This window comes from Camelus bactrianus, chromosome 1 (genome assembly GCF_048773025.1).
Source record: "Camelus bactrianus isolate YW-2024 breed Bactrian camel chromosome 1, ASM4877302v1, whole genome shotgun sequence".
NCBI classification, from domain to species: domain Eukaryota; kingdom Metazoa; phylum Chordata; class Mammalia; order Artiodactyla; family Camelidae; genus Camelus; species Camelus bactrianus.
In genome coordinates, this window is record NC_133539.1 from 52,835,837 (window position 1) to 52,859,457 (window position 23,621).

At 38.6% G+C, this 23,621-nt stretch overlaps 1 protein-coding gene across 1 annotated transcript in view; it reads left to right on the forward strand.

The window, feature by feature from the left end:
- The window catches only part of GAP43 (growth associated protein 43), a 92,085-nt gene extending 73,266 nt beyond the window's left edge, over window positions 1–18,819 (forward strand). The window contains exon 3 of the mRNA XM_010970831.3: window positions 18,128–18,819. Within this exon, the coding sequence (XP_010969133.1) occupies window positions 18,128–18,216 (89 nt within the window). The 3' untranslated portion in view covers window positions 18,217–18,819. The remainder of the gene's footprint in view (window positions 1–18,127) is intronic.
- Window positions 18,820–23,621: the final 4,802 nt, after the last annotated feature.

Consider the following 23,621-nt stretch of genomic DNA (forward strand, 5'->3'; position numbering starts at 1 on the left):
GGTCTCAGTATCTCGACAAGATGGCCCAGGTCCTTGGATGAGTTTAAAAGCCTCTGTACTACTCTTTGGGAATTCTGTGACCTTGGTCAGCAGTGATGGCAAAGACACGTGGGTCAAACAGACAGAAGACAACACACGTCCAAGCAAAATTATAGTGAGACTATGACAAATTTTTTTTATTTAGTACACTTTCATTTAAGTCACAAGGAAAGTCATGTTCCCTGTTTCAGACTCAGTGATGTCAGATCATTTGTTGGGGCAGCAACCATCTCCTCTCCCTTTTTGCATTATCATCTGTAGGCTTTCAATAACTATTAGAGCTACCACTATCAATGACAGAGAAGGAGCTTGCAAGAGGGCCACTTTGGAAGCAGAAAGATGTGTTCAGAGATGACTACACTGGTTCAGACATTAGTGTCTCCACCATCCACTGAAGGGCCAGCTGGGTGCACCGTATGTCTCTCTAGGCCACACCAATGAGGTCACTTACCATCTTTCTTTCGGGCTGAGTTCTATGTCTGGTTCTGGAATCAATGTCATTCTCATTCCTAGGCTATAAAGAAAGAACTCTACACACAGTTGACTCAGCATCAAGTCAGCTTATGCCCAAACACCAATAGTTGGCCTCTCACTTGGGAGCAGTTCTATTAACTAGACTTGAGCTTGGATTGCTTTACCTAAGTCCCTGTCTCATGCATCTCATGTGTACTCTGCTTTACCTGAGACTGAAGCCCTGCCTTATTCTCATCCATTCTCCTAGAAATGGACATCTTGTTCTTGGTCCCATGATTAAGGCTGAGAACATGTCCATGGTCCATCGATACTGGCCTCTTTCTAGACACTGTGTTCTACCAGCCTCCACTGCTTGTTGGCTAGTCCTGCTATTTACCTTCTGTTTGACTCTTGCCCTTAACCATGAACTTCAGGTATCGTGTTAGTCTTACCCACCTGTTCTTCCTTCTACTGCTTACTGGCTTCATGCCCAGGCTGTGGTAGGATGGCTACTGTCCCCTTTGGGTTTGGCACATTTTTCATCAAGTGTTATCAGTACTTTTTAAAATTTGTTCTTTCTGTTTCATGGCCTCAACTAGAAATATGTGTTGCTGAGAAAGGAGAATGAATAGATTTAGATGGTGCACATGGAGAGAGAAGATTTTAAACTTGGGTCACTGAAAGAATGATAAGACCAAACTCATTATATTTGTAGTGATAGTGGTGGCATGATGTCCAGTATACATTGAGATACAGGTTTGGAGCCAGGAGGAGTAGAGTCAAGGATGTAGAGAAATATTTGCAGTCGAAATTCGAATTTGATATGTATGAGGCCAGGAATCATTAAAGCCTGTGTTAAAGAAAGTAATATGCTTACAGTGATGTATAGGGATTCATATTGTGACAGTGATAATATAAATGTGGTTACTTGGTTATGGGGTCAGGGTTGAAGCCATTAGAAAGAATGAGTTATTTGATGCAGAGCCTGCAAAGAGAATGTAGAATTGAATCTTGGATTGTGTCATGTTAGGGAATAGGGAGTAAAAACTGGACCCAGAATGAAAAAAGAAAAGCTAGGAAACAGCAAACATAAATCCAGAACCTAGTCTTCAGTGAAGGTAAGAAAAAGGGACTCTTTCAAGAAGATGTCAAAAACAAAAATACAGCAACGATGAAGAAGATGATTTTATTCAGGCTATCGCAGTAGGGACCCCAGCTCCCACAATCTTGGCAGGAGGCTTTCTCTTAGACTTTTATAGGGGGAGTAGACAAGTTACAGTTGGGGTGATTTACAACTGGGGTTATTTTGCAATCAGGGAAATTCTGGTCAGTACGTTGAACAAGACTTGTTTATTTCTGTGTCTACCTTGTTTCAAAGGCACAAACAATTCTAATCTCAGCTACTCATTCATGAAACAAAGAATAGAAAATTCAAGGATCTGCGCCTGATTTTGTCAGTAGGTTCTGGCAAAGGAGGAAAGATCTGTGTTTGGCCTTGTGACAGGTGAACAAGGGAGTCACGCATGAGTCTTCTGGAGTCACGAGAAAGAGTGGACAGCAGATCACATGGAGAAGGCTGCTTTACAGTAAGCCCTTTCCTGGAGCATAAAAGGGTGGGGAGACTTAAGAAAACAAAAGGTTGGGGGAATTTCTTCACTGCCACTGTTCTCTGGAGCATAAAGCTCAACATGTCCAAAGAAGTAGTCAGAAAAAGATGAAGAGCAATGGTAAATGAGAAAAGGCCTTAAGATTTGGTATATATATATATTTTTTTTTTTGGGGGGGGTGAATTTGAGGACAGCACTGTTAGAAAAATGGTAGGTTAAAGTCACCTCTTAGAGAACTAAGGGAGGTGAGATGAGGGAAAGATGGCATAATTACAGCTTATTCTTTCATGAAGTTTGTTGATGGAAGGGAGAAAGAACAGCTTTGTTAAGCTTTGCTGTTAGCTTTGCATTTTTGAACTGTCTTGTACCAAAGAAAACATATTGAGGATATATTTTGTTCTGTTGTTATTCTAGAAGAAGGAACTCCATAAAAGCTTAAGGGAGGTAGATTTTAGCTGAATATCAGGAATAATTTACAAGTAGAGCCGGAGGGGCCTGTAGAAGTAGAGCTGTCCACCTGCTAGGAGGATGCTGGGAGATTCCTCCACTGGACGAGTTGTTGCGGGTGGGTCTCCAGAGCCCCTTTCAATGCTCAGGTTTCTGTATATAGTCTCATTAGTTTCAAATAAATAGGATTTTGAAAGAAGGAAGACAGTAGGAGGTAGATTCTAGACATAAGGCGTGTCTCAGAAAATGGCTTTATTAGAGAAAAAACACTGGGTGGAGAAAAGAGAGAAAGCCTTCTGCAGGGTGATTGTTCAAATGGCAGCAGGAGATGATGGACAGAACATGCATGATTCCACAGTTCTGTCTCAGGTGAGCTACAGACTCACCATGAATCTTTATTTTTTAACTTCTTATTGTCCCAATGTCCCAAAATAGCTGAGGATATTACTTTTTTTTTTTTTTTGCCACTAAATGTAAGTAAAAAGCTTTGAGATCTTTGACTAAAAAGAGAGAAATCAGTACAAATATGAATATTACTTTTTCAATATAGTTCTGGTTGTGTTCCAGTAAATGCTATTGATTCTTAAAGCAATTTTTCACTCGAAGGCAGTGCCATAATTGGACAGGCCCCAGGAAGCCAAAACACACAATGAGTGCAAAATGAATTGTCCCGGTGAGAGACAGGGATTGCTTCTGTTTACCCGCAAGCAAGCATATAACACAAACACCTTTTATGTGGCTTTCTTGTTGCAATAATACTTTTGAATTAATTTCAAAATGGAGTTAAACCTCAGATGGCTTTTTAACACTCTGCTTTCATTGGGAAGGGGAGGGGCTGTAGATGGCGGAGTGACATGCACTTTTATTTCCTCTCCTCAGGACATAGTACTGATCTCTTACGGATTCCTAAGGATGATGGCATTTGTAGCCATTTAAGCTACTTCTGGATTTTCGTTATCCAGTAACTGTTTAGTCATTTAGTTTATGTAACCTACCATAGTCAGTAATAACTATTAAGCCTAAGCCACTCGTTTTAGAGGTCCTCATTTTTCCCTCTCTTTGCATAGAATACCCACTTCTCAGAACATACCTCTGCGCATAATGTGTTGAAGTTTGATACAACAGTAATCCTCAATCCTGGTTCTGCAAGCCTCCAGAGAACTTGAAATTACTTCTAGTAGACCTTAAAGGAAAATTATATTGAGTTTACCTTTTATTTCACAAAGTAGAAAAGGAATGGAAGCATTGAAGAAGAGTGGTGGGGGAGAGAGGGAAGGGGGAGGGAGAGAGGGAAGGAAGGAAGGGAGTGAGGAAGAGAAGGAGGGAGGGAGAAAGGGAAGGGAGAATGAATAGATTTACACAGTGCATTTAGGACTACTGGGGAGAAATGCAAGTTAAAATCAAGCAGTAGAATTCATCATCTCCAAAGGTTGCGAGTGGCATTATGGTATTATGGGAGGGTCACTGAATTCTAATTAGCTGTGAGACTTTGGGCAAGTCACAGAACTCTCTATATTCAGTTTTTTTCAGAGGGAGTGAGGGGCTGAGATCAGATAATCTCTAACATCTTCTTTAGCTTTCATTATTCTGTAATTTTACAAATAATTATAAGCTCACTCTATGACAATATATACAGATTTTGTATTTTTGTCCTGAATTATGTGGTTTAATCCTTTTTCTTTGATAAAATTAGCAAGACAACTGCCAAGTCTGTAGTTTTCCTTGTGCTATGTAAATACAGCCATAAGGGAAAATTAAACAACACAGATAAATAGCTGTCTAGCTAATCTCAAGTACTACCCAAACATATCATGGTGAGAAATGGCAAGGCATGAGCTGAATATGACTCATAAATGTAGTAGTTTATTTTAAAATTTAAATGTTACCCAAGCAATAGATATTCCTAAGTAGGAAAATTTTTTAGGCAGCTGTAGTCGCTATGGGAGTGACCCTTTCAGAGTTAGAATTATTTCCAGTTTGGGTTTCTGTATTTTAATTGTGGAATCAAATCACTTAATCAAATATCAGATCTTGAGACTGGGCAAATCTAGGTCTGTTCTTGCTTTCAAACACAAATGTTGAAAATACAAACTTTGTAATAAGGCATATTAATATGTTGATTTAATGTATGTTAAAACATTACAAGTCATTAGTTGAATTTTTAAGTGAAAACCAATATAACCTGGAAAATAGTTCACAAACTTTCTCAAGGTCTAACAGACATAAATTACTATACTTTTGTAACTGATCACTAGATAAGATCGAGGATGTCCCATTGTTGAAAACAATGAGTATAACAGAAATACCTAAGGAAATGCAATCTTTTGAAATGGCAGATACAATATCTAAGCAGCCTGTTTCAGTAAGTGTGAAAAACTTCAAGAAAGAATAGCTAAGAGAGCAGATTCCATGAAAAATGACCAACAAATGCTGTTAGCCTGTTAGATATTTCCTCACCTCCTAAGTATGGACCTAAATAATTAACATCAAATACATGCGGTTTGATTTTTGGAAAATTATTAACTTCCTCCAAAATGCAGGAGGAGGAATTATAGATAATCTTTAGGGGGAATAATGCTAACTTCAGTTATGTTTGATCAAGATTCTGAAAGAAGTATGGCATTTTTTGCCTGATTTTTTTTTTTTTTAGAAAGCGGCCACTTCCTACTCCATCTTTAACTCTTTATTTTTCAAAATTTGCTGGAATTCCCTGCTTGAGAAGTCCCAGAAATAAGAGAGTATTGTAGATAGGCAGAAAGAATAATCCCATCAGAGCAGGCTTCCTCAGGGCCATAGGGATTTTCTCCCCCTAAATATGCCCTGTCAACATGAATGCAAGCCTTCCTGGAAATGTAAAGGTCTTTCTCATAATAAAGCTGAAAAGTCTCACTGTATCTGATCATTTTCCTTAAGGTTAAGGGACAAGAATTCATAGGTTTCTTTCAAGTTTTGAATTCAATAATTGATACTGAATCAGGGAATTAAAAAAATTGGATATACTGTCTTTAGCTTGGAGAATTGTCATCCCCTCTGTAAGTTGCCTACTGGACACAAGATTTACTGCACATTTGCAAGCAGGAGGTTCTGGCGCATTCAGTATATAGTAAATGTACTTTTCCTAAAAACTTGTAGGGAATCAAATGGAGCTAAGCCCAAGGATGAGGTTGTTTCCCTTGAAATCAACTGACTGCTATTCTTTAGATATGAAATAGAGAAGATCATCCTGTTCTTTTTTTTTTTTTTTGCCTTTAAATATAGATATTTGTTTTATTTTATTTATTTTTTAACATTTTTTATTGAGTTATAGTGATTATACAATGTTGTGTCAATTTCCAGTGTAGAGCACAATTTTTCAGTTATACATGAACATACATATATTCATTGTGGCATTTTTTTCACTGTGAGCTACCACAAGATCTTGTATATATTTCCCTGTGCTATACAGTATAATCTTGTTTATCTATTCTACATATGCCTGTCAGTATCTACAAATTTGAACTCCCAGTCTGTCCCTTCCCATCCCCCTCCCCCTTGGCAACCACAAGTTTATATTCTATGAGTCTGTTTCTGTTTTATATTTATGTTCTTTTCTTTTTTTTTTTTTTTAGATTCCACATATGAGTGAATCTCATATGGTATTTTTCTTTCTCTTTCTGGCTTACTTCATTTAGAATGACGTTCTCCAAAGACATCCATGTTGCTGCAAATGGTGTTATGTTGTTTTTTATGGCTGAATAGTATTCCACTGTATAAATATACCACCTCTTCTTTATCCAGTCATCTTTAAATGGACATTTAGGCTGTTTCCATGTCTTGGCTATTGTAAATAGTGCTGCTATGAACATTGGGGTGCAGGTGTATTTTTGAAGTAGGGTTCCTTCTGGATATATGCCCAGGACCAGGATTCCTGGGTCATATGGTAAGTCTACGCCTAGTCTTCTGAGAAATCTCCCTACTGTTTTCCACAGTGGCTGCACCAAACTGCATTCCCACCAGCAGTATAGGAGGGTTCCCTTTTCTCCACAGCCTCTCCAGCATTTGTCACTTGTGGACTTTTGAATGATGGCCATTCTGACTGGTGTGAGGTGATAGATACCTCATTGTAGTTTTGATTTGCATTTCTCTGATAATTAGTGATATTGAGCATTTTTTCATGTGCCTATTGATCATTTGTATTTCTTCCTTGGAGAATTGCTTGTTTAGGTCTTCTGCCCATTTTGGGATTGGGTTGTTTGTTTTTTTCTTATTAAGTCTGCTTATATATATTCTGGAGATCAAGCCTTTGTCAGTTTCATCTTTTGCAAAAATTTTCTCCCATTCTGTATGTTGTTGTTTTATTTTGCTTATGGTTTCCTTTGCTGTGCAGAAACGTGTAAGTTTAATTAGGTCCCATTTGTTTATTCTTGCTTTTATTTCTATTGCTTGGGTAGACTGCCCTAGGAGAGCATTTTTGAGATGTATGTGAGATGATGTTTTGCCTATGTTTTCTTCTAGGAGGTTTATTGTATCTTGTCTTATGTTTAAGTCTTTGACCCATTTTGAGTTTATTTTCATGTATGGTGTAAGGGAGTGTTCTAGCTTCATTGATTTACATGCTGCTGTCCAGGTTTCCCAACATCATTTGCTGAAGAGACTGTCTTTATTCCATTGTATATTCTTGCCTCCATTGTCAAAGGTTAGTTGACCAAAAGTTTTTGGGTTCATTTCTGGGCTCTCTATTCTGTTCCATTGGTCCACATGTCTGTTTTTGTACCAATACCATACTATTTTGATTACTGTAGCTCTATAGTATTGTCTAAAGTCTGGGAGAGTTATTCCTCCAGCCTCTTTCTTTTTCTTCAGTAATGCTTTGGCAATTCTAGGTCTTTTGTGGTTCCATATAAATTTTATTATGATTTGTTCTCATTCTGTGAAATATGTAAGATCATCCTGTTCTTAAGTAGAGTCCATAGCAGAGAAGTTCTTGCCTTTTGAGACATTACTGTTTAGCAGCCTTGATTCTTGCATTATAGAATCATGCCTCTCAAGTTTGGTCAATGGTCAGCTTTGCCTTGCAATCATTTTTGGATGTCAGCCCTTGACTTTGAAGCCTTTTTTCAAAATTTTTTCTTTCTTTCTTTCTTTCTTTCTTTCTTTCTTTCTTTCTTTCTTTCTTTCTTTCTTTCTTTCTTTCTTCCTTTCTTCCTTTCTTTCTTTCTTTCTTTCTTCCTTTCTTTCTTTCTTTCTTTCTTCCTTTCTTTCTTTCTTTCTTTCTTTCTTTCTTTCTTTCTTTCTTTCTTTCTTTCTTTCTTTCTTTCTTTCTTTCTTTCTTTCTTTCTTTCTTTCTTTCTTTCTTTCTTTCTTTTTGTTTTTTAACTTTACAAGCAAAAACTTCATAAGGCACAGACTTTTCCTTTCTTGGAGTACTTGAAGACAGTTTCTCTTTGGCTATGGCCTAAGGATAAATAAGCATGAATTAATGGAAAGAGAGAGAGAAGATAACTCATTTTTTAGACACATAGGTGAGCAAGGTAGTGGCACTGTGTTAGTTTGGTTTTTTCCTCTCATTTAGTGCTCACCACAAATCTATGAGGTAGATACTATTATTATTCCCAGTTTATTGATGAAAAAATAGGAAATCAGAGATGATATATATTAAATACCAATATGTGAGAGCCCTTAGCACAATGCTTGGCACAAGGTAAACTTTAAATCAGTGTTAGTACCCTTCCAGTCACTTAATAATAATAGTCAATATTTATTGAGCAATTACTGAAACATGCCATTCATTATTAATTACTTTAAACAATTAACACATTTGAATGTTATAACAACCCAGTGAGGTGGGTACCAATGTTAACACCAATCACAGGTAAGGAAAATGAGGCAATAAGAGGTTAAGTAACTTACTCCAAGTTATTGTTAAGTGTCAGGGATAGAATTTAAATTCAAGCAGGCTGACTAGAAACAGCTCTCTTAACCACTACTCTGTGCCATCTAAAAATAGTTAATGCTTATAATAGGTATCTATTTTTTACATTTAGGTTTTTTATATCTGAATAGTTTGTTGTAAAATTAGAAAACATAAAATTAAAATTAGCCCCAAAATGGGAAATGATGGAATAATGCTTTCCATTCCAATAAACCAGGATAATATTAGGGCTTCTTTTTATAATCCAATATTTTGAAATTCAGACAAATATCTGATATTTGGTCATGATAATAATACAGCTCCACAATTTTTATGCTTGAGGCAATTAAGGCTTTATCTACATGACACAAAACATATTTGAAATTGTCCCCTTTTTCCATCACTTTCTTCTCTCCTATAAATATTAAATGTCAATCTTGTGATAAGCATGAATCCAGGAGTTGATGTTACTGTGGATGCCTTGATTCATTAAAAATATATATATTTGCCAGGTACTTTTCTAGGTATTTGGGATTCATCGCTAAACAAAATTAAAAATCTCTTCCTTTGTGGAGTTTAGATTCTTGCAAATGTATCAGACTTCTCATTTGAGAAGTTAGTTCACAGTCAAGAAGACCAGAAAAAATACCACAAACTATCATATAATGCAAGGGATATAATTTACTTACCAATGAAGAGAAGGAAGTGATTAATTCTGCCCAGGATAGGTTTGGAGGTGTGGAAACAACATTTAAGCTGGGTCCTGAGGGCTGACTAAGCAGCAAACCCAAAGGATTCAAACCTTGAAGACTTGCTATGTACACTGACTAAGGAAATTGACTGGCCTGCCTCCCAACTCCAGTCCTTAATTTTTGGTTAAAGGATTAACTTTGGTCTGATTCCCCAGAATTAGAGCCTGAGAAGAGACTCTTGTGCAAATACTTTATTGGTGAAAATCTGTAAGGAAATGAAGAGAGAAGAGAGGCCAGGGGAAGAAACCAGGCAAAGTGGATTCAGGAAGTGGATTCAGGAAAGTGTGGTCTCAGCCTGGTCCCATGGAGAGCACTGAAACACAAGTTGCATCACAGACAGAAACTGTGTCTGGAGTCATAGGGAGCAGTGGGGGCATGGCCTCTCAGGCACCTCAGGTTGAGGTGGTTCAATTTACATCCCCTGCCCAAGGAGCAGGTGTGGGCTCAACACCTCCAGCAGCTGGGAGATGGGGACATGGGTCTGGTAAAGGGGATCTGAGAATGTTGCCAACAGCATCTGTAACAAGGAGCATAGGACATCTGGAAGGCATGGGTAGGGATGTAGAGGTGTTGAGAATATTTGAACAGCAATTGAGGAGAGAGATAATATTGAGAACTGGACTTTTTTGGTATCACTTTTTGCTTTGGCAGGCCATTTATAAAACCTCAAATAGTCATTATTTAATTTTTACTTCATTCACTAAAAAATCTTGAGATGTGAATATTTTTGTTTTATTTTTATTTATATTTTTTATTGAGTTATAGTCAGTTTACAATGTGTGCCAATTTCTGGTGTACAGCACAATTTTTCAGTCGTACAAGAATATACATATATTCATTTTCATATTCTTTTTCACCGTGAGCTACTACAAGATCTTTAATATATTTCCCTGTGTTATACAGTATAAACTTGTTTACCTGTTCTATATATACCTTGTCAGTATCTACAGATCTCGAACTCCCAGTCTGTACCTTCCCGCCACCTTCCCCACTGACAACCACAAATTTGAGATGTGAGTAATTTAAATTTAGCAAAATGGAAAAGATCACACTGTTACTTAGGGCTCCTGATTTGGACTTCTTTCTTGAAGACAAATACAGTATGACTATCTTTTATTCTGACTAAAGGGAACCTCTTCCATAAGTCAGACTCCAGAAATGTATCTTCCTGATATAATTTAAGAGTCTTACTCCAGACACTCTGCTTTCTTTCACTTTTCCAGCGATTGTGTTAAAATTCTAAAATGCCTTTAGGCAGTGCCTGCTCTCTCTAATTCTCCATGGACCCCACCACTGGATTTACCTATGGCCAGATTTACACATTAATATTATCTGCCTGACTTCTTAGACATTGAGTTTGCAAAGGCTGGAGAGATGCAACTGAGATCTCTCCTAGCTAGATTCTCCTCACCTGAGATACTGTGAAATGGAAGGGGAGATGCAGAGTTAATCTCTGGTCAGATGGGATTTTGAACTTTTTAGAGAGATATATAGCCTACAGAAAAGCGGAAAACAATTTCTAGGCTGAACTGCTTCTGATAGTCACTGTTAGCAACACTCGATATCACAATATCACTTTTCGATCCCTGACACGGCCCTTCTCAAAATCTCTCAGTGTCATAGGAGCCGTCGTTGTTTATACTGACTCCTCATCCTTCCACTCCTCCCACATATTAACTGGAAGCAATGCCTCCACAGATCTACAGATTCAGCTGCCAGCTCGGCTTAATTTAGCTGGGGGAGGGATGAGGGAGTGAGTCTACCTGACTATGACGCTAGAGTGGAAATATTCCCAAATTTTTATTTTGATACTCAGCCTTTAAAAGTTGATTTATTCATTGTAATAATGGTAAGAAAATAGTGTTAACATCATTTAATTTTATTTATTTATCCCATCTTGTTCTAAAAATAATTTAGGGCAACTATGCAAGCCAGCTAAAGTGTAATTTTTGACCTTTCTGCATATTTCTAACAGGGGAAGAAGACAGGACACTCATTTTTCATGATTTGATAAACATTTTGTATAGGGGGTGTTTAAGAAATTTTCAAGGCCAGTCAACTTGTACCTTCCTTGACTTTTGTTTTAATTTAATAAAAAAATCTCCAGGTCATTTCTGTTTCAGAAAAAAAAAAAAAAACCCCACTAAGTTTCGTTCCAAAAGTTAAAAATCTTAGATTCTTTCCCAATTTTTTGTAACACTAGTTCTATTTAATTAATAAATCACTGTGTCCTTATTTTCTGATCAAAGTCAGAGACTTTACAGGAACATTCTAGGGGAGAAGCCCTCTAAATTATTTACCTTGGAAAGATTTTTTTTTCCTTTGGGAGATTGCCTTTTTTCTCCTGGGGTGTGAAAGTTACACTTGATGGGTATTTTTTTTACCCAAATCCCACATGTTAGATTAAAATCTCAGCATACTATATTCTGCACTTTAAATTGTAAAGTACTTCTAAATATCTTCCTTTAGTCTCCAAACAACCTGCAGTAAGTTGGGGCAGTCATGATTAGCCATATTTTTTATAGATTAGGAAACTGAGGCAAAGGAAAAGTAACCCCTCTGAGGTCATACGACTAATTGGTAGCAAGGCTAGATACAAATCAGCTTGGTTCTGGGCCTAAACTTTGAGAGAAGTAGACATGTATATGTATGTTTCAAATATCACTGGGGCCCCACCATGCGGCGCTGCCTCTGAATTTTCTCCAAGGTTAGGTTTTTGTTACTCTTTGAAATCCTTAAGTGAGTAATGTGATAAGCAGTAGGATTATTCTCTCTCAAAGGCTCAGAAAGCAAGGAGTTGGGGGCATAGGGGATATTTGCCCTATTCTGCTGACACCAAAATGGTGCATACTGGCTCAGCGCTTTGAAAAGAACTTAAAATGTAAAACATGGCAAAAACAAAAAAAGAGCAAAATGTGACCACCCAATGCCAGTACCATGCTCCAGACTGGCATCTGGTGCACAGCTTAAGAGGAGGGCCATGTAAGTAACAAAAGGACATGTGTGACTTAGCTACAGAATTTTTTAAAAATTACTTTTACTTTGAGCCTTTGCGGTGATGATGCTTAATATTCAAGAAAAGTGAAAATAAAAAGGGAAAGGAAGTAAACACGCTAGCCCAGTGGTGATTGGTTGAGTAATTGTGGGCGTGGCCCCAGGATGATCGCAGCTTCTATTTAATCAATGTTGACAAGGCTGGGGAGAGCTGGGCAAGTCCCAAGAGGTAATGTTTTACTCGGAAATCCACTCAACCTAATTTCAGTAATGTAGGGCTGTGGAGGGGCCTGGACGGGAGCCAGTAAACAGGGCCATTAGAGCTCAGTGTAGGCGATGGCAGCTGGGAACACCGCCATCCCTCCAGCAGCACTGCGGCCGGGCTGCCTGGCTGAGCGCACACGCAGCCGCTGCTGCATATGCTCCTGGTATTTGCTCACCAACAGAAGGCACAGACGTGCTATTCTCACCCTCTCGAGGAAATGAATGGATGCATAAAGGCAAGAGCTGCTTCCAGAATTGATTTCAGCAAGAATCAGAGAGCCAGTTGGACATACATCTTTCAAGGCCCACCGTGGAGTCATCCACCCGGGTCCCCTTACTCTTTTAAAGACACCACCACACTTTTTCAAATGGAGATCGAAATGATTTCCATCTTTATCACTATCTTAATGTGGTCTTGATCTTTCTTAGGATTTTGTGGTTGCAGGTCAAGAATGTGAAAACTACTAGAGTTCTCCATATTTCACAATTTACCAGATTCATTAGCACTACTCAACTTTGCAAATCCAGAAGTGGCCCAGGAGAAAGAACGCTCTTTAGGACCCAGCTGTTCTGACCTAGCTATTACTTTTCCCCTCACTACCCCTTCTCCCACAAACAATACACATGACAGTAATCACTAGCATGTAAGTTCCAAGAATGCAGAGATTTTTGCTTGGTGTTTTCATTCCTCTATCACCATTGCATTGCATGACACAGTGTGTGGTACGTAATAAAGGCCCAGGACCTTTTCCTGAATAAATAAATGAGTGAATGAATGAGTACATTTTCTCTTCCCTTTTGAAGCATCCTTCAACTCTAGAGCATGAAGAATACATGGCTTTACTGTCCATGATGAACGTTCTCTTTTTAAGGTAACACAGACCAGTTTTTAGACTGCACGGTCTCTAGGCCTGCACACCCGTGGATCCCCTGCTCTGAGCCCACTGGGCAAAGGGGCGGGCAAAGAGAGCAATCTAAAACAGACACCACCTGGATGTTCTGTCCTAGGTTGAAATTCACTGCTGCCCTTCATGAACAGTGTGGCCTTAGATATGTTACTTTATCTTATTGTGCATCAGCCTCTCCAGCTGTGAAATGGGATGATTAAGGTAGCTGTGAGGATTAATGAAATGACACAAGTGTGCTTAGAACTGTTCTAAACATATAGTAAGGGCACAAGTATGTTAGCTACAGCTAAACACTTTATACAAGGGGTTGGGAAAGCCATCATGCATGGTTCTTTCCGGGCAGTGAGCCTGCTGAATAGAACAAGCAGGAAAATGTAGATGTATAACCATATGCTCAACATGATTTATTAGCTGCCCTGACTTGTCTAGAGTTGACACTAATGGAACAGGGAGCAAGTTAGCAATATCCAGAAGCTCTCTCTGGCATCCAGTCTCCATTGGACCAATTTATACATAACTAAGATTGTGTTCATAAAAAGTTCCCCTTTGTCTGAGGTTAAAACTTACCCCAAATTCAAGTGTGGTCTCCCATCAGAGTAGATCTAGCTAGAGCAGGTGTGTGGTCCACATCTGATGACTGTCTCCTTCATTTGTATGTAAGTTTTTGGTTTTTTTTAAATATTATGATGAGTTCTTAGCTTACTTTACTTTTGTGGTTGTGAAAGCTTGTTACTTTAGATTGTTTCCTCCTTCTATATTTTTCCCTCCCCATGAATTTCCTGGTGGCCTATAAAAATTTCACTGATTTCATGGACTTGACGTATCTTACTTATAGTAACTAATCACCCCTCCATCTAACACAAAGATGATCCTTTGTTCAATACTCAGTAACATCAAACAAGTAGGAAATTACTCTTATCTCATGTAAAATACAATGTATGTATAACTGTACATGGTCAGCTGACCCGAGTTCCAGCCAACTGATTGATATGTTTCCTTATGGAGTCATCTAATTGAATCTTATCAGTTTTAAATTTTACATTTTGGAGCCAACAATTTGGGGGTTTTTTAATTATATTTTTTCAGCATTCAATTTTTTATTTTAGTTTAGTTTTTCTTTTTTTTTTACATTATTTGTGGTTTGTGGTTTTATTGGTGGGGAGAGGTAATTAGGTTTATTTATTTATTTACTTGCTTATTTATATAGTTATTTATTTAAAAATGGCAGTGCTGGGGGTTGAACCCAGGCCCTTGTGCATGCTAAGCTTGCACTCTACCACTGAGCTGTACCTTCCTCCCCAATTTGTTTTTAGTCTCAGAAGTTTTGTCGTTTTGTAGACTCTAGCTACCCAGTGTTAGTGCTGAAATGAATAAAACAGATTTGACCTTGACCTCCTCTGGGTGAATTTGGCCATCTCATATAATGGGGCGATCTGGGCAAGTAGAAGACCTGGATTTTAGTCCTGGCTTGTCGTGAGCCAACTGTGTGATTTAGGGAAAATCTCTTTATGTATCTGAACTTCAGTTTCCTCATCTATAGAATGAGGATGTCTATTCATTCTTTCATTCAGCAAATATTTATTGAGGGGCCTTTCTTGCATGGGGTTCTGTGCTGGACGTGGGGGGTTCAGAGTTGAGCAAGAGTAGACACTGTCATTACCTTTGAAGAGTTATGGTTTAGTGACTGGGTGATCTTAGAGGTTCCTCTCATTACTAATTCCCTCTAATTAATGGATTTCACTGTCTATTAAAGGTATATAATGAAAGGCTTAAACACAAGCAAGGATATTTGCTGGGTTTGTTTTTTTTTTTTTCACTTTTCTTCTCAATACCTAGAAGAATGTCTGGCACATTGCAGGAGATCAATAACAATTTATTAAACAACTAAATGCATAAATAATTATATTTCAAATACTTTGAAGCATTTGAAAGAATATGTAGCTATTGGAGCTCTTTTAATGGTGAATAGAGAGCAGTGACTTCCTGTCACAATAAACAGATGCATGTGAGGTCTCACCTCTTCTCCTGGGGCCACGCAAAGGATGACAAGAGAAAGTGAGGGAATTTGAAAGAATTTAACCATATTCCACTCGAACAGGTGATAGAAAGTGTGCTGCTTCTCAGAATTATCTGGATCTTTATTCTTTTGTTTTCCCCTTTTGAATTATGTTCCCTATTCCATAGGTATGTCTTTATTCTCACCTTACCCACCCTACTTTCACCTTTTCACTTGAGTTTCCTAATCTCTTTCAAATCATACATAATAGCTCCCAAGTTTTTATTTTAGTAAGAGAGGTTTGAAGTCTCCTCTTGCTCCTGCAAGCTAATCCTTCTGTATTCTTCTGGATAGTTGAAATTAATATTCTGTTTCTTTTGCAGTTTGAAGAAGGCACTAAATCTGTTGTTTCTTGGAACTGGTAAGGATGGTAAACCACCTTGGGCATACTTGTAGTAGCCAAAGGTTTGGGCAGGGATAGGGAACTAAATAAATTATCTGGAAGAATTCTAAATTACTATAAAAAGATCTAGCTGAGATAAATCTGGAACTTTTCTTCTGGTAGAAAATTAAATGATTCATTAGTGTATCAAAGTTCTGTAATCATGAGAAACACTGCTGGTACATAACATATTACAAAGACCAGCATTGAGTTAGTTTCATCCAAAAATTTTTTTTGGAAAACGTGATCAGTGTGCTGGTTCTTCAAGAGTTAATAATGGTCACCTTGGAGGGCTAAAGCCTTAAAAAAAATCTTTATAGGTAGGAGATAGCCTCACTAGAATAACTACATTTTGTAAATAACTTATAGTTAGTTGCAAACCCCACATAATAAATCAGACTTTACAAAACTTTGGTCAAAAGCAAGTCATTGTAAGATAAAATGACAAGTCACTGTAAGATAAAATCATAGTTGCTACCTTACCAGACTAGCTTCATTTGATTCTAAAAACATACTTCTATTTTCAAAAAATAAACATTTCCTGCTACTGAAGAGATTTAAAAGAGTATTATTAGATAGGTGTTCCAAAGAAGGAATTCCAAAAAATAGATTTAGCAACAATGGTCTTGATTAGATATAAATTTTTAGCTTTATCTGAGTATAAATATATAGCTGACTGATTTTAAAGAGACGTACATTTTTATGAGCTCTTCTGATGGTCTCCTAAAAGCCCCCCCATTTCTCTTATCTCAATATCTCTCAATTCTTAGAAATACTTGTTTGAAAAATTGACCCTGGGCTGGCATCTGGGATCTTTGATTTTGAGAGGGTTCTCACCATTCCCTAAGAGTGTTCAATGTGCCTAAACTCTTTGGGCAAATGGTGTGGTTTATGCTGGACACTCGTTTTCCTCCTGGGAGTCTGGATTTGGTACGTGCTAGATAGAGGGTGCCTACAGGACCAGCTTCCAGTAAAAACCCTGGGTTTGTGAGTTCTGGTGCGCTTCCCCCGTATATGACATCTCTCACGTGGCACAATTCATCGCTGGAGGAATTAAGCACATCTTATACAACTCCACGGGGAGAGGACTCTTGGAAGCTTGTTCCTGATTTCCTCCAGACTTCACCCTGTACAACTTCTCCCGTAGCTTTTTTTTTTTCTTTATATCCTTTCACTGTAGTAAATTGTAGCCATGAGTAGGACTATATCCTGAGTCCTGTGAGTCCTCCTGGCAAATCACTGAACCTGGCGGTAGTTTGGGGACCACGACGCAGGAAGTTTAGGTTAGTAACTGATGTGATATCAGGGCAAATGAACTGTTTTTACATTAGCAGGCATATTAGTAAGCTGTCTATAGTATGAAGTCAGCTGACTGAGTTCTATCAGGAAACCAGGCAGATGAGTAATTAGAAAGTCACCTCTTTCCTGAGAGGAAAAAATAATCCTTTAAAAAGACACAAAGTCTTTCTTATTAAGCAAAACACACTTGCTTTATGGATAAGTGTATTTATTTGGAGTGTTTTTCACGGCAAGAAACTAAAAACTCCTACAGTGGCTTAAAGAAGTTAGTTATTTGTCTCACTTTAATAAGAACAAGTCTGAGGAAAAGTGTCCGGAGTAACGAGGTCGATCACAAGCAGGTCTTTTCCTATCTTTCTGCTTCGCCATCCTTAGGGTATAGTTTTTGTCTTCATGGTCACAAGGTGGCTGCTACATGACCAGGCATTGTTCGATGTCACAGTCATTAGGAACAGGAGAAAGTAAAGGGCAAACACGTCCTCAGGGGACCTCCCCGGGGAACTGTCTCTCCGGCTGATTGGCCGTCACTGTGTGAAATGGACATCACCAGCTCCAGCGGGAGCTGGAAAAGCAAGTACTTCACTTTCCAGTGTTTACAATGCTGGAAATAAGGGGTGAGAGAGTTGGAATGGATGTGGAATGATCCACGTAAAGTGTCTGTCACAATTAGTCTGACACTGATGGAAAAGAGACACAAGATCGTTGTGGATTCCCTACATTAGGAGCCTGTGTGTGGATACCCTAATGGTAAGGCTGAGGGATTGAAGACCATGACAGTTTCTCTTTAGTGGACTTCTTGCTCACGTCAGAGCTTTGTTCCTGAGCAATTTCCTGCATGTCACTGAACAACCTTCTGGGGGCAAATGCTTCTGAACCTGGAAATTATATTACTGAGGTAGCAATAAACTCTTTTTAGCTTAAGTCTTTTATGAAGTGGTATCAAAAGAAGAAATACTTTGCTCTAAAATCTGAACAAATAAGACAAAACACTAACTCTCCTCCCCCCACCCCCCACCCCATCTGTTTCCTTCCTCAGAAGCTGTAGATGAAACCAAACCTAAGGAAAGTGCCCGGCAGGATGAGGGTAAAGGAGAAGAACGCGAGGCGGACCAAGAACATGCCTGAACTTTACGAAATGGCTTTCCACACCCCCACCCTCCCCTCTCCTGAGCCCTGTCTCTCCCCGCCCTCTTCTCGGCTCCACTCTGAAGTTCCCCTTCCCGTCCTGCTCACGTCTGTGAGTCTGTCCTCTCCCACCCACTAGCCCTCTTTCTCTCTGTGTGGCAAACATTTAAAAAAAAAAAAAAAAAAAGCAGGAAAGATCCCAAGTCAAACAGTGTGGCTTAAACATTTTTTGTTTCTTGGTGTTGTTATGGCGAGTTTTTGGTAATGATGATCCAGTCATTTGGGAAATTCTTGCACTGTATCCAAGTTTTTTGATCTGGTGCGTGTGGCCCTGTGGGAGTCCACTTTCCTCTCTCTCTCTCTCTGTTCCAAGTGTGTGTGCAATGTTCCGTTTATCTGAGGAGTCCAAAATATTGAGTGAATTCAAAACCATTTTTCTTTTCCTCCTCTTCAATGTGATGGAATGAACAAAAAGGAAAAAAATTCAAAAACCCAGTTTGTTTTGAAAATAAATAAATAAAGCAAATGTGCCAATTAGCGTAACTTGCGGCTCTAAGGCTCCTTTTTCAATCTGAATATTAATAAACCATGAGAGTAATCAAACTCCAGCGGCTCTGTGTTTCTGTCCCACCTTCTCATTAGCGTTGGTTTGACACATTAAAGCACCTATGTTTTGTCTCTTTTCTGGCCTCACAGTCTGACACCAACAACCTTGACCAAGAGAAGACGGATGAAGCCAAAAGCTTGGGTCAGAACTAATGGCTTAGGTCCCTGCTGGCCCTCCTGGAGCTATTTTATTTTGCTAGGGCTGCTTAACAAGGCACCACAGACTGGCGGCTTAAACAATGCCAGAAATTTATTTCCGAACAGTTCTGGAGGCTTGAAGTCTAAGGTCAAGTTGTTGGCAGGATAGGTCTTTCTCAGGATTGAGAGGGAAGAATCTGTTCCCAGCCTCTCTTCCTGGCCATCTTCTTCCTATGTCTCTTCACATCACCTGTGGGTATCTCTATAGCTGAATTTTCCTTTTTTGCCATATTGGGTTAAGGCTCACCCTAATGACATCACCTTAACTTTATTACTCCAATCAAGACCCTATCTCCAAATGAGGTCGCATCCAAAGGTATTTGGGTTTAGGATTTCAACATATGAATTAAATCAGGAAGGACACAATTCAACCCACAACAGGCACTAAGACTTGCCTCTACAAAAATCACCTCAGAGTATTTTCGTGACTCAGAATTACTCAGTGGAAGGTTATTCTAAGTTTTGCTAAGTTAAATAATGTAGAGACATGTATAACTCTTAGAAACCCAGGCTTTTGTTTAGATAATTTATTTTAACCCAAGTATTGACCTGGTCCATTTGATTTTTTTTTTTTTCAGTTTATTAACTTTTATTAGATCCCCACACAAGGCAGCTGACAGGCTTTTGATTAGTTACAATTTTTGTTCCTGCCAATGGTGATAGTATACAGAGAAAAGGTTTACACTGAGCACATCCATCCTTTTCAAATTTCCTTCCAATTTCTGTTTTCTAAATACCCTCTATTAGAAGGTAAACAATTCCCATAAGAAACAAAGCAATGCTGCCAGATCTTGAAGCATCTGATGCTGTTCCTTTCCCCTCTAAATTCCTAAGTTGATTCTGATAAAAATTCTGGACAAGTCATACTCTGCCCTGATCCTGGTTTTCATAGATGAGCTTTGCCAGCTGACTCTTTAGTGTTATGCATTCACTTGCATATAGAATTTTCTAGCAAGGAAGAGAAAATTGTATCAAAGCCTTCAAAATAATGAAGATCATGGAAATAAGTGATCTTAGGAGATACAACCTACACCTTGGTAAGTCTGCTCAGGTATGTGTGCAGCTGCTTTCCACAAGAAAAAGGTCTATAAGGAAATGCATAAAAAAGTCAAAAGGAAAGCATCAACAACATATAAAAAAATGTAAGCAGTTTTAATTTATTCTGAGTTGGCCTAAGTCCCACAGAAGACTTTGCAAATATCTGGGACTCAGTCTTGTTCTGATTATGTTCTCATCAGATGTGAGATAAGGTGTTGGAAAAAGGTCATCCAGGTTGGAAACATATTGGCAGGATATTACTTTAGGAATTCTGTTTTACCCCAAAGATTTTTTTGGTAAGATAAATGCTTTAATTTCTTTCCCAGATCTATGCTTCAAAGCAACATGCCTATGATCTGATACTGACTGTACCAGAATACTTTGAAGAAGTTAAATATAGGGATTACTGTTTAAAAAATAAAAAACTAGGTTGAGGACACATTAAAAAGGCTTTGACCTTGACAAATGATTCTTTCAAGTGGTAATAAGATCATATTCTGGGAATTAGGCCCAATATGCAATTGACAGCAAAACCACAGCCATGTCTGCATGAAGTAAATTCTTTTGACCGAGCTGTAATATTTGGATCTAACATGTTCAGTCATGATGTAATACAATTTGATCTCTTTGAAGATGAAGGGTTTCTAGAATAGAACGTTTTGTTCCCACCATCCTACTCACACTTTGCTCATGCTTCAGTCTTTTCTGCCATCATCCACCCAGTGGTTTTGTTCAGAAATCTAGAAAGCACCCTGCTTCCTCTTTTTCTCATGTAGCATTTAATTCATAAGCAAACCTGCGGATGTGGATTCCAGAAGAGAATAAGGATAAAACTTGTGTCTGCTCCTCTGACCAAGCCTACACTTTCCTTAGGCATTTTGAGGCAATCTAAGGTGTTTCCCCCCTCCCCCATAGTGGTCTCTTTCCATATTTGGCTCAAAAGATAGATCAAGGAGGGATTGCCAAACTCTCTGTCTCAACTCCCTAGGGAAAAGCACATTGGAGCTCTCAAAAATGCATTATTTCCAATCTCAGCCAGCCCCAGGAAGGCAGGTTCTGCAGCTGGCATGAAAGCCTGAGCAACAGGAAAATCAGATTAATGAATGATTTCCATACAGCATTCCTAAGATCACCACAAATTCCATTAACTTTTTTTTTTTTACCTTCCATACATTGTCTGTTGTCATGGAAACACAGCTTCTGCTAAGCCACCTATAAAAATAATTTAATGATTGGTGACCCTTCTAGCTAAACGTTAGCTAATGAACATTAAAAATGTGGGCTTTTTTCATTTCAAAAAACCTCACTTTTTTCCCCCTAAGTGATTGAAACTCAAGCCTGCCTATCATGTAGGAAAAGCCTGCATCCACACTCACCACCTCTTTCGGTCACATATCTACTCCTCCTGTGTAATTGTGATTTTGCCCTTCCCTCCTGGAAAGAAATTCACAGTCCTTGTGAATGAGGACAAGATTACAGCTACGAGAATGAGGAGTCATTAAATGTTCTTGATGAGTTCTAGTAAAGTGGCGAGGATGTTTTGAACGTGCATTTTCTAGCAGATTGGCTACCTGATTTCTTTTCTTATAGGTATATTGTTGATAATTATAGCATATTTAGTGTCACAGATGATACCTTACTAAGTACATTTTTGATGAAGCAAGATGCCTCCATACAAAGAAGAATGTTGCTGGTTATTATTACATCACATATAATCAGGCTATGAAGGCACGTGGGATTGTCACAAGAACATTAAAGTAATTTTATTGTTTCATTATCCAAAGAATACTCTTTCATTGTAGAAGAGTAGAAAATAGGAAAAAAGAAATTAAAACGAATCTACAGTTTACCACCTGGAATCGAGCATTTTAACATTTAGAGATAGAAATTCATATAGTCTGCCTGCCTGCTTATCTGCCGCCCTCCCTTCCCATATACTATCCACTTATCTATCCGTCTATATTCACATGTGTATATTGATATATACTTAAAACTAAAGTAGGCTCGTGCGTACATACTATTTTGTAAACTGCTTTCCACACTGCAGACACTTTCATACAGACGGCTAAGTAAGAGAGGACTTTAGAATTCATGGTTCACATTGCTGCTTCAGTGAAGCCTGAGATAAAAGGGAAAATGTGCAATTCTGTATACACTTATTAAAACATCATCCTGTATTTTGAACCAAATGGGAAGGTTAATAACAGCTCTATGATTAAAAAAAAAAAACTATATGGAAAGTGCCACTCTACCTGACCAATTGGCACACCAGCACCAGTTAGCCCTCACAAACCTACCTGCTGATAGGGCCAGAATGCTGAGGGCTGATGGGAAAGGGCTGGCACTATTGGGCAATCATGCAGGGTCCTGAAACAAACAAACAGCAAAAACAAACAAACAACATGTTTTTTAATTTGAAATTTTGATATTTCATTTATCATAGACACTTTTTACATTCATTTTGATTTTTAAAATATTACATTAATTTTGATTTTAAAATATTTCAAAATAAAAAATATTTAAAATATTAAAAGTTCAATATTATTTACCTTGATTACTAATTTTTTGAGTCACCTCACTCACCTCACCCTAACCCGGCCCTGGTGTTCCCAAAGGGAATGCTAGAATTGTGTTCTCTAGATGAACATTTTCTAATGACAGTTGGACAGCTGTGATTATGTGAGGTCTTTGTGATCCCCAGGGAATGCAAGACTAGAGAGTGGGTTGGTGCCTGAGGACCTGGGAATTAAGGGTCTAATATTCCTAGAAGTTTCCTTGCTTTCAAGAGAAGGTATAGATGATGAAACATCTGGATGTAGACAAGGTGGAGTGGTTCCAAGCTGATTGGGGCTGGGGCGAACTGGACAATTCATGACCTATCTAAACATTCTGAAAATAAATTAAATAGTAAACAAGAATAACCCTGGGCTGCCAAACCGAGCCACCAGTTTGCGATATCTGGTGGGTTTTATCACCTGTCGGACCCGCATTTGTCTGGGAAGAGCATGTTATGAAGCAAGACTCCATCACTACAAAGCTTGTGTTCATGAAGGGCTCACTGATGACCACACCGTGGGTACAAATTTGTTTTTAAACTATAGATAAGGCAAAGACGGATATTTCATTTCATACATCAAAGTAAAAAGAAGGTAGCTCTCTCTTTTGGAATTTTTTTTTTAAGCACGTAGAGAAGAATTATGCTTCTTAAAAATTTCTTTTCCACCGTGTTGGGAAAGAAAGACGCAGGGTGGAAACAAGTGGAGGAAATTTTGTATGTGTCTTTCTTTGTTTTTCTACCCATTTGGTCCTCCCCTCTTCTTCTTTACTAGGTAAAGACAGGGCCTAGAGGGCCTGGAGGGGGATGTTCAGTGGCACTTGAGGGGGTGGGGTGGGGTCCCTGGGTCCCAGCTCTCACAGCAGCAAGAGTCAGACTCTAACCATCACCTCCACCTGGCGGGGAACGGGCCTCCAACTTAGTGTAGAGGGATCACGACAGAGCTCTGCAAGGCTGCTCCTGCTGACTTTCTGACCTCCCGCCAGTCTGGATTTAAGAACCCTGCCTT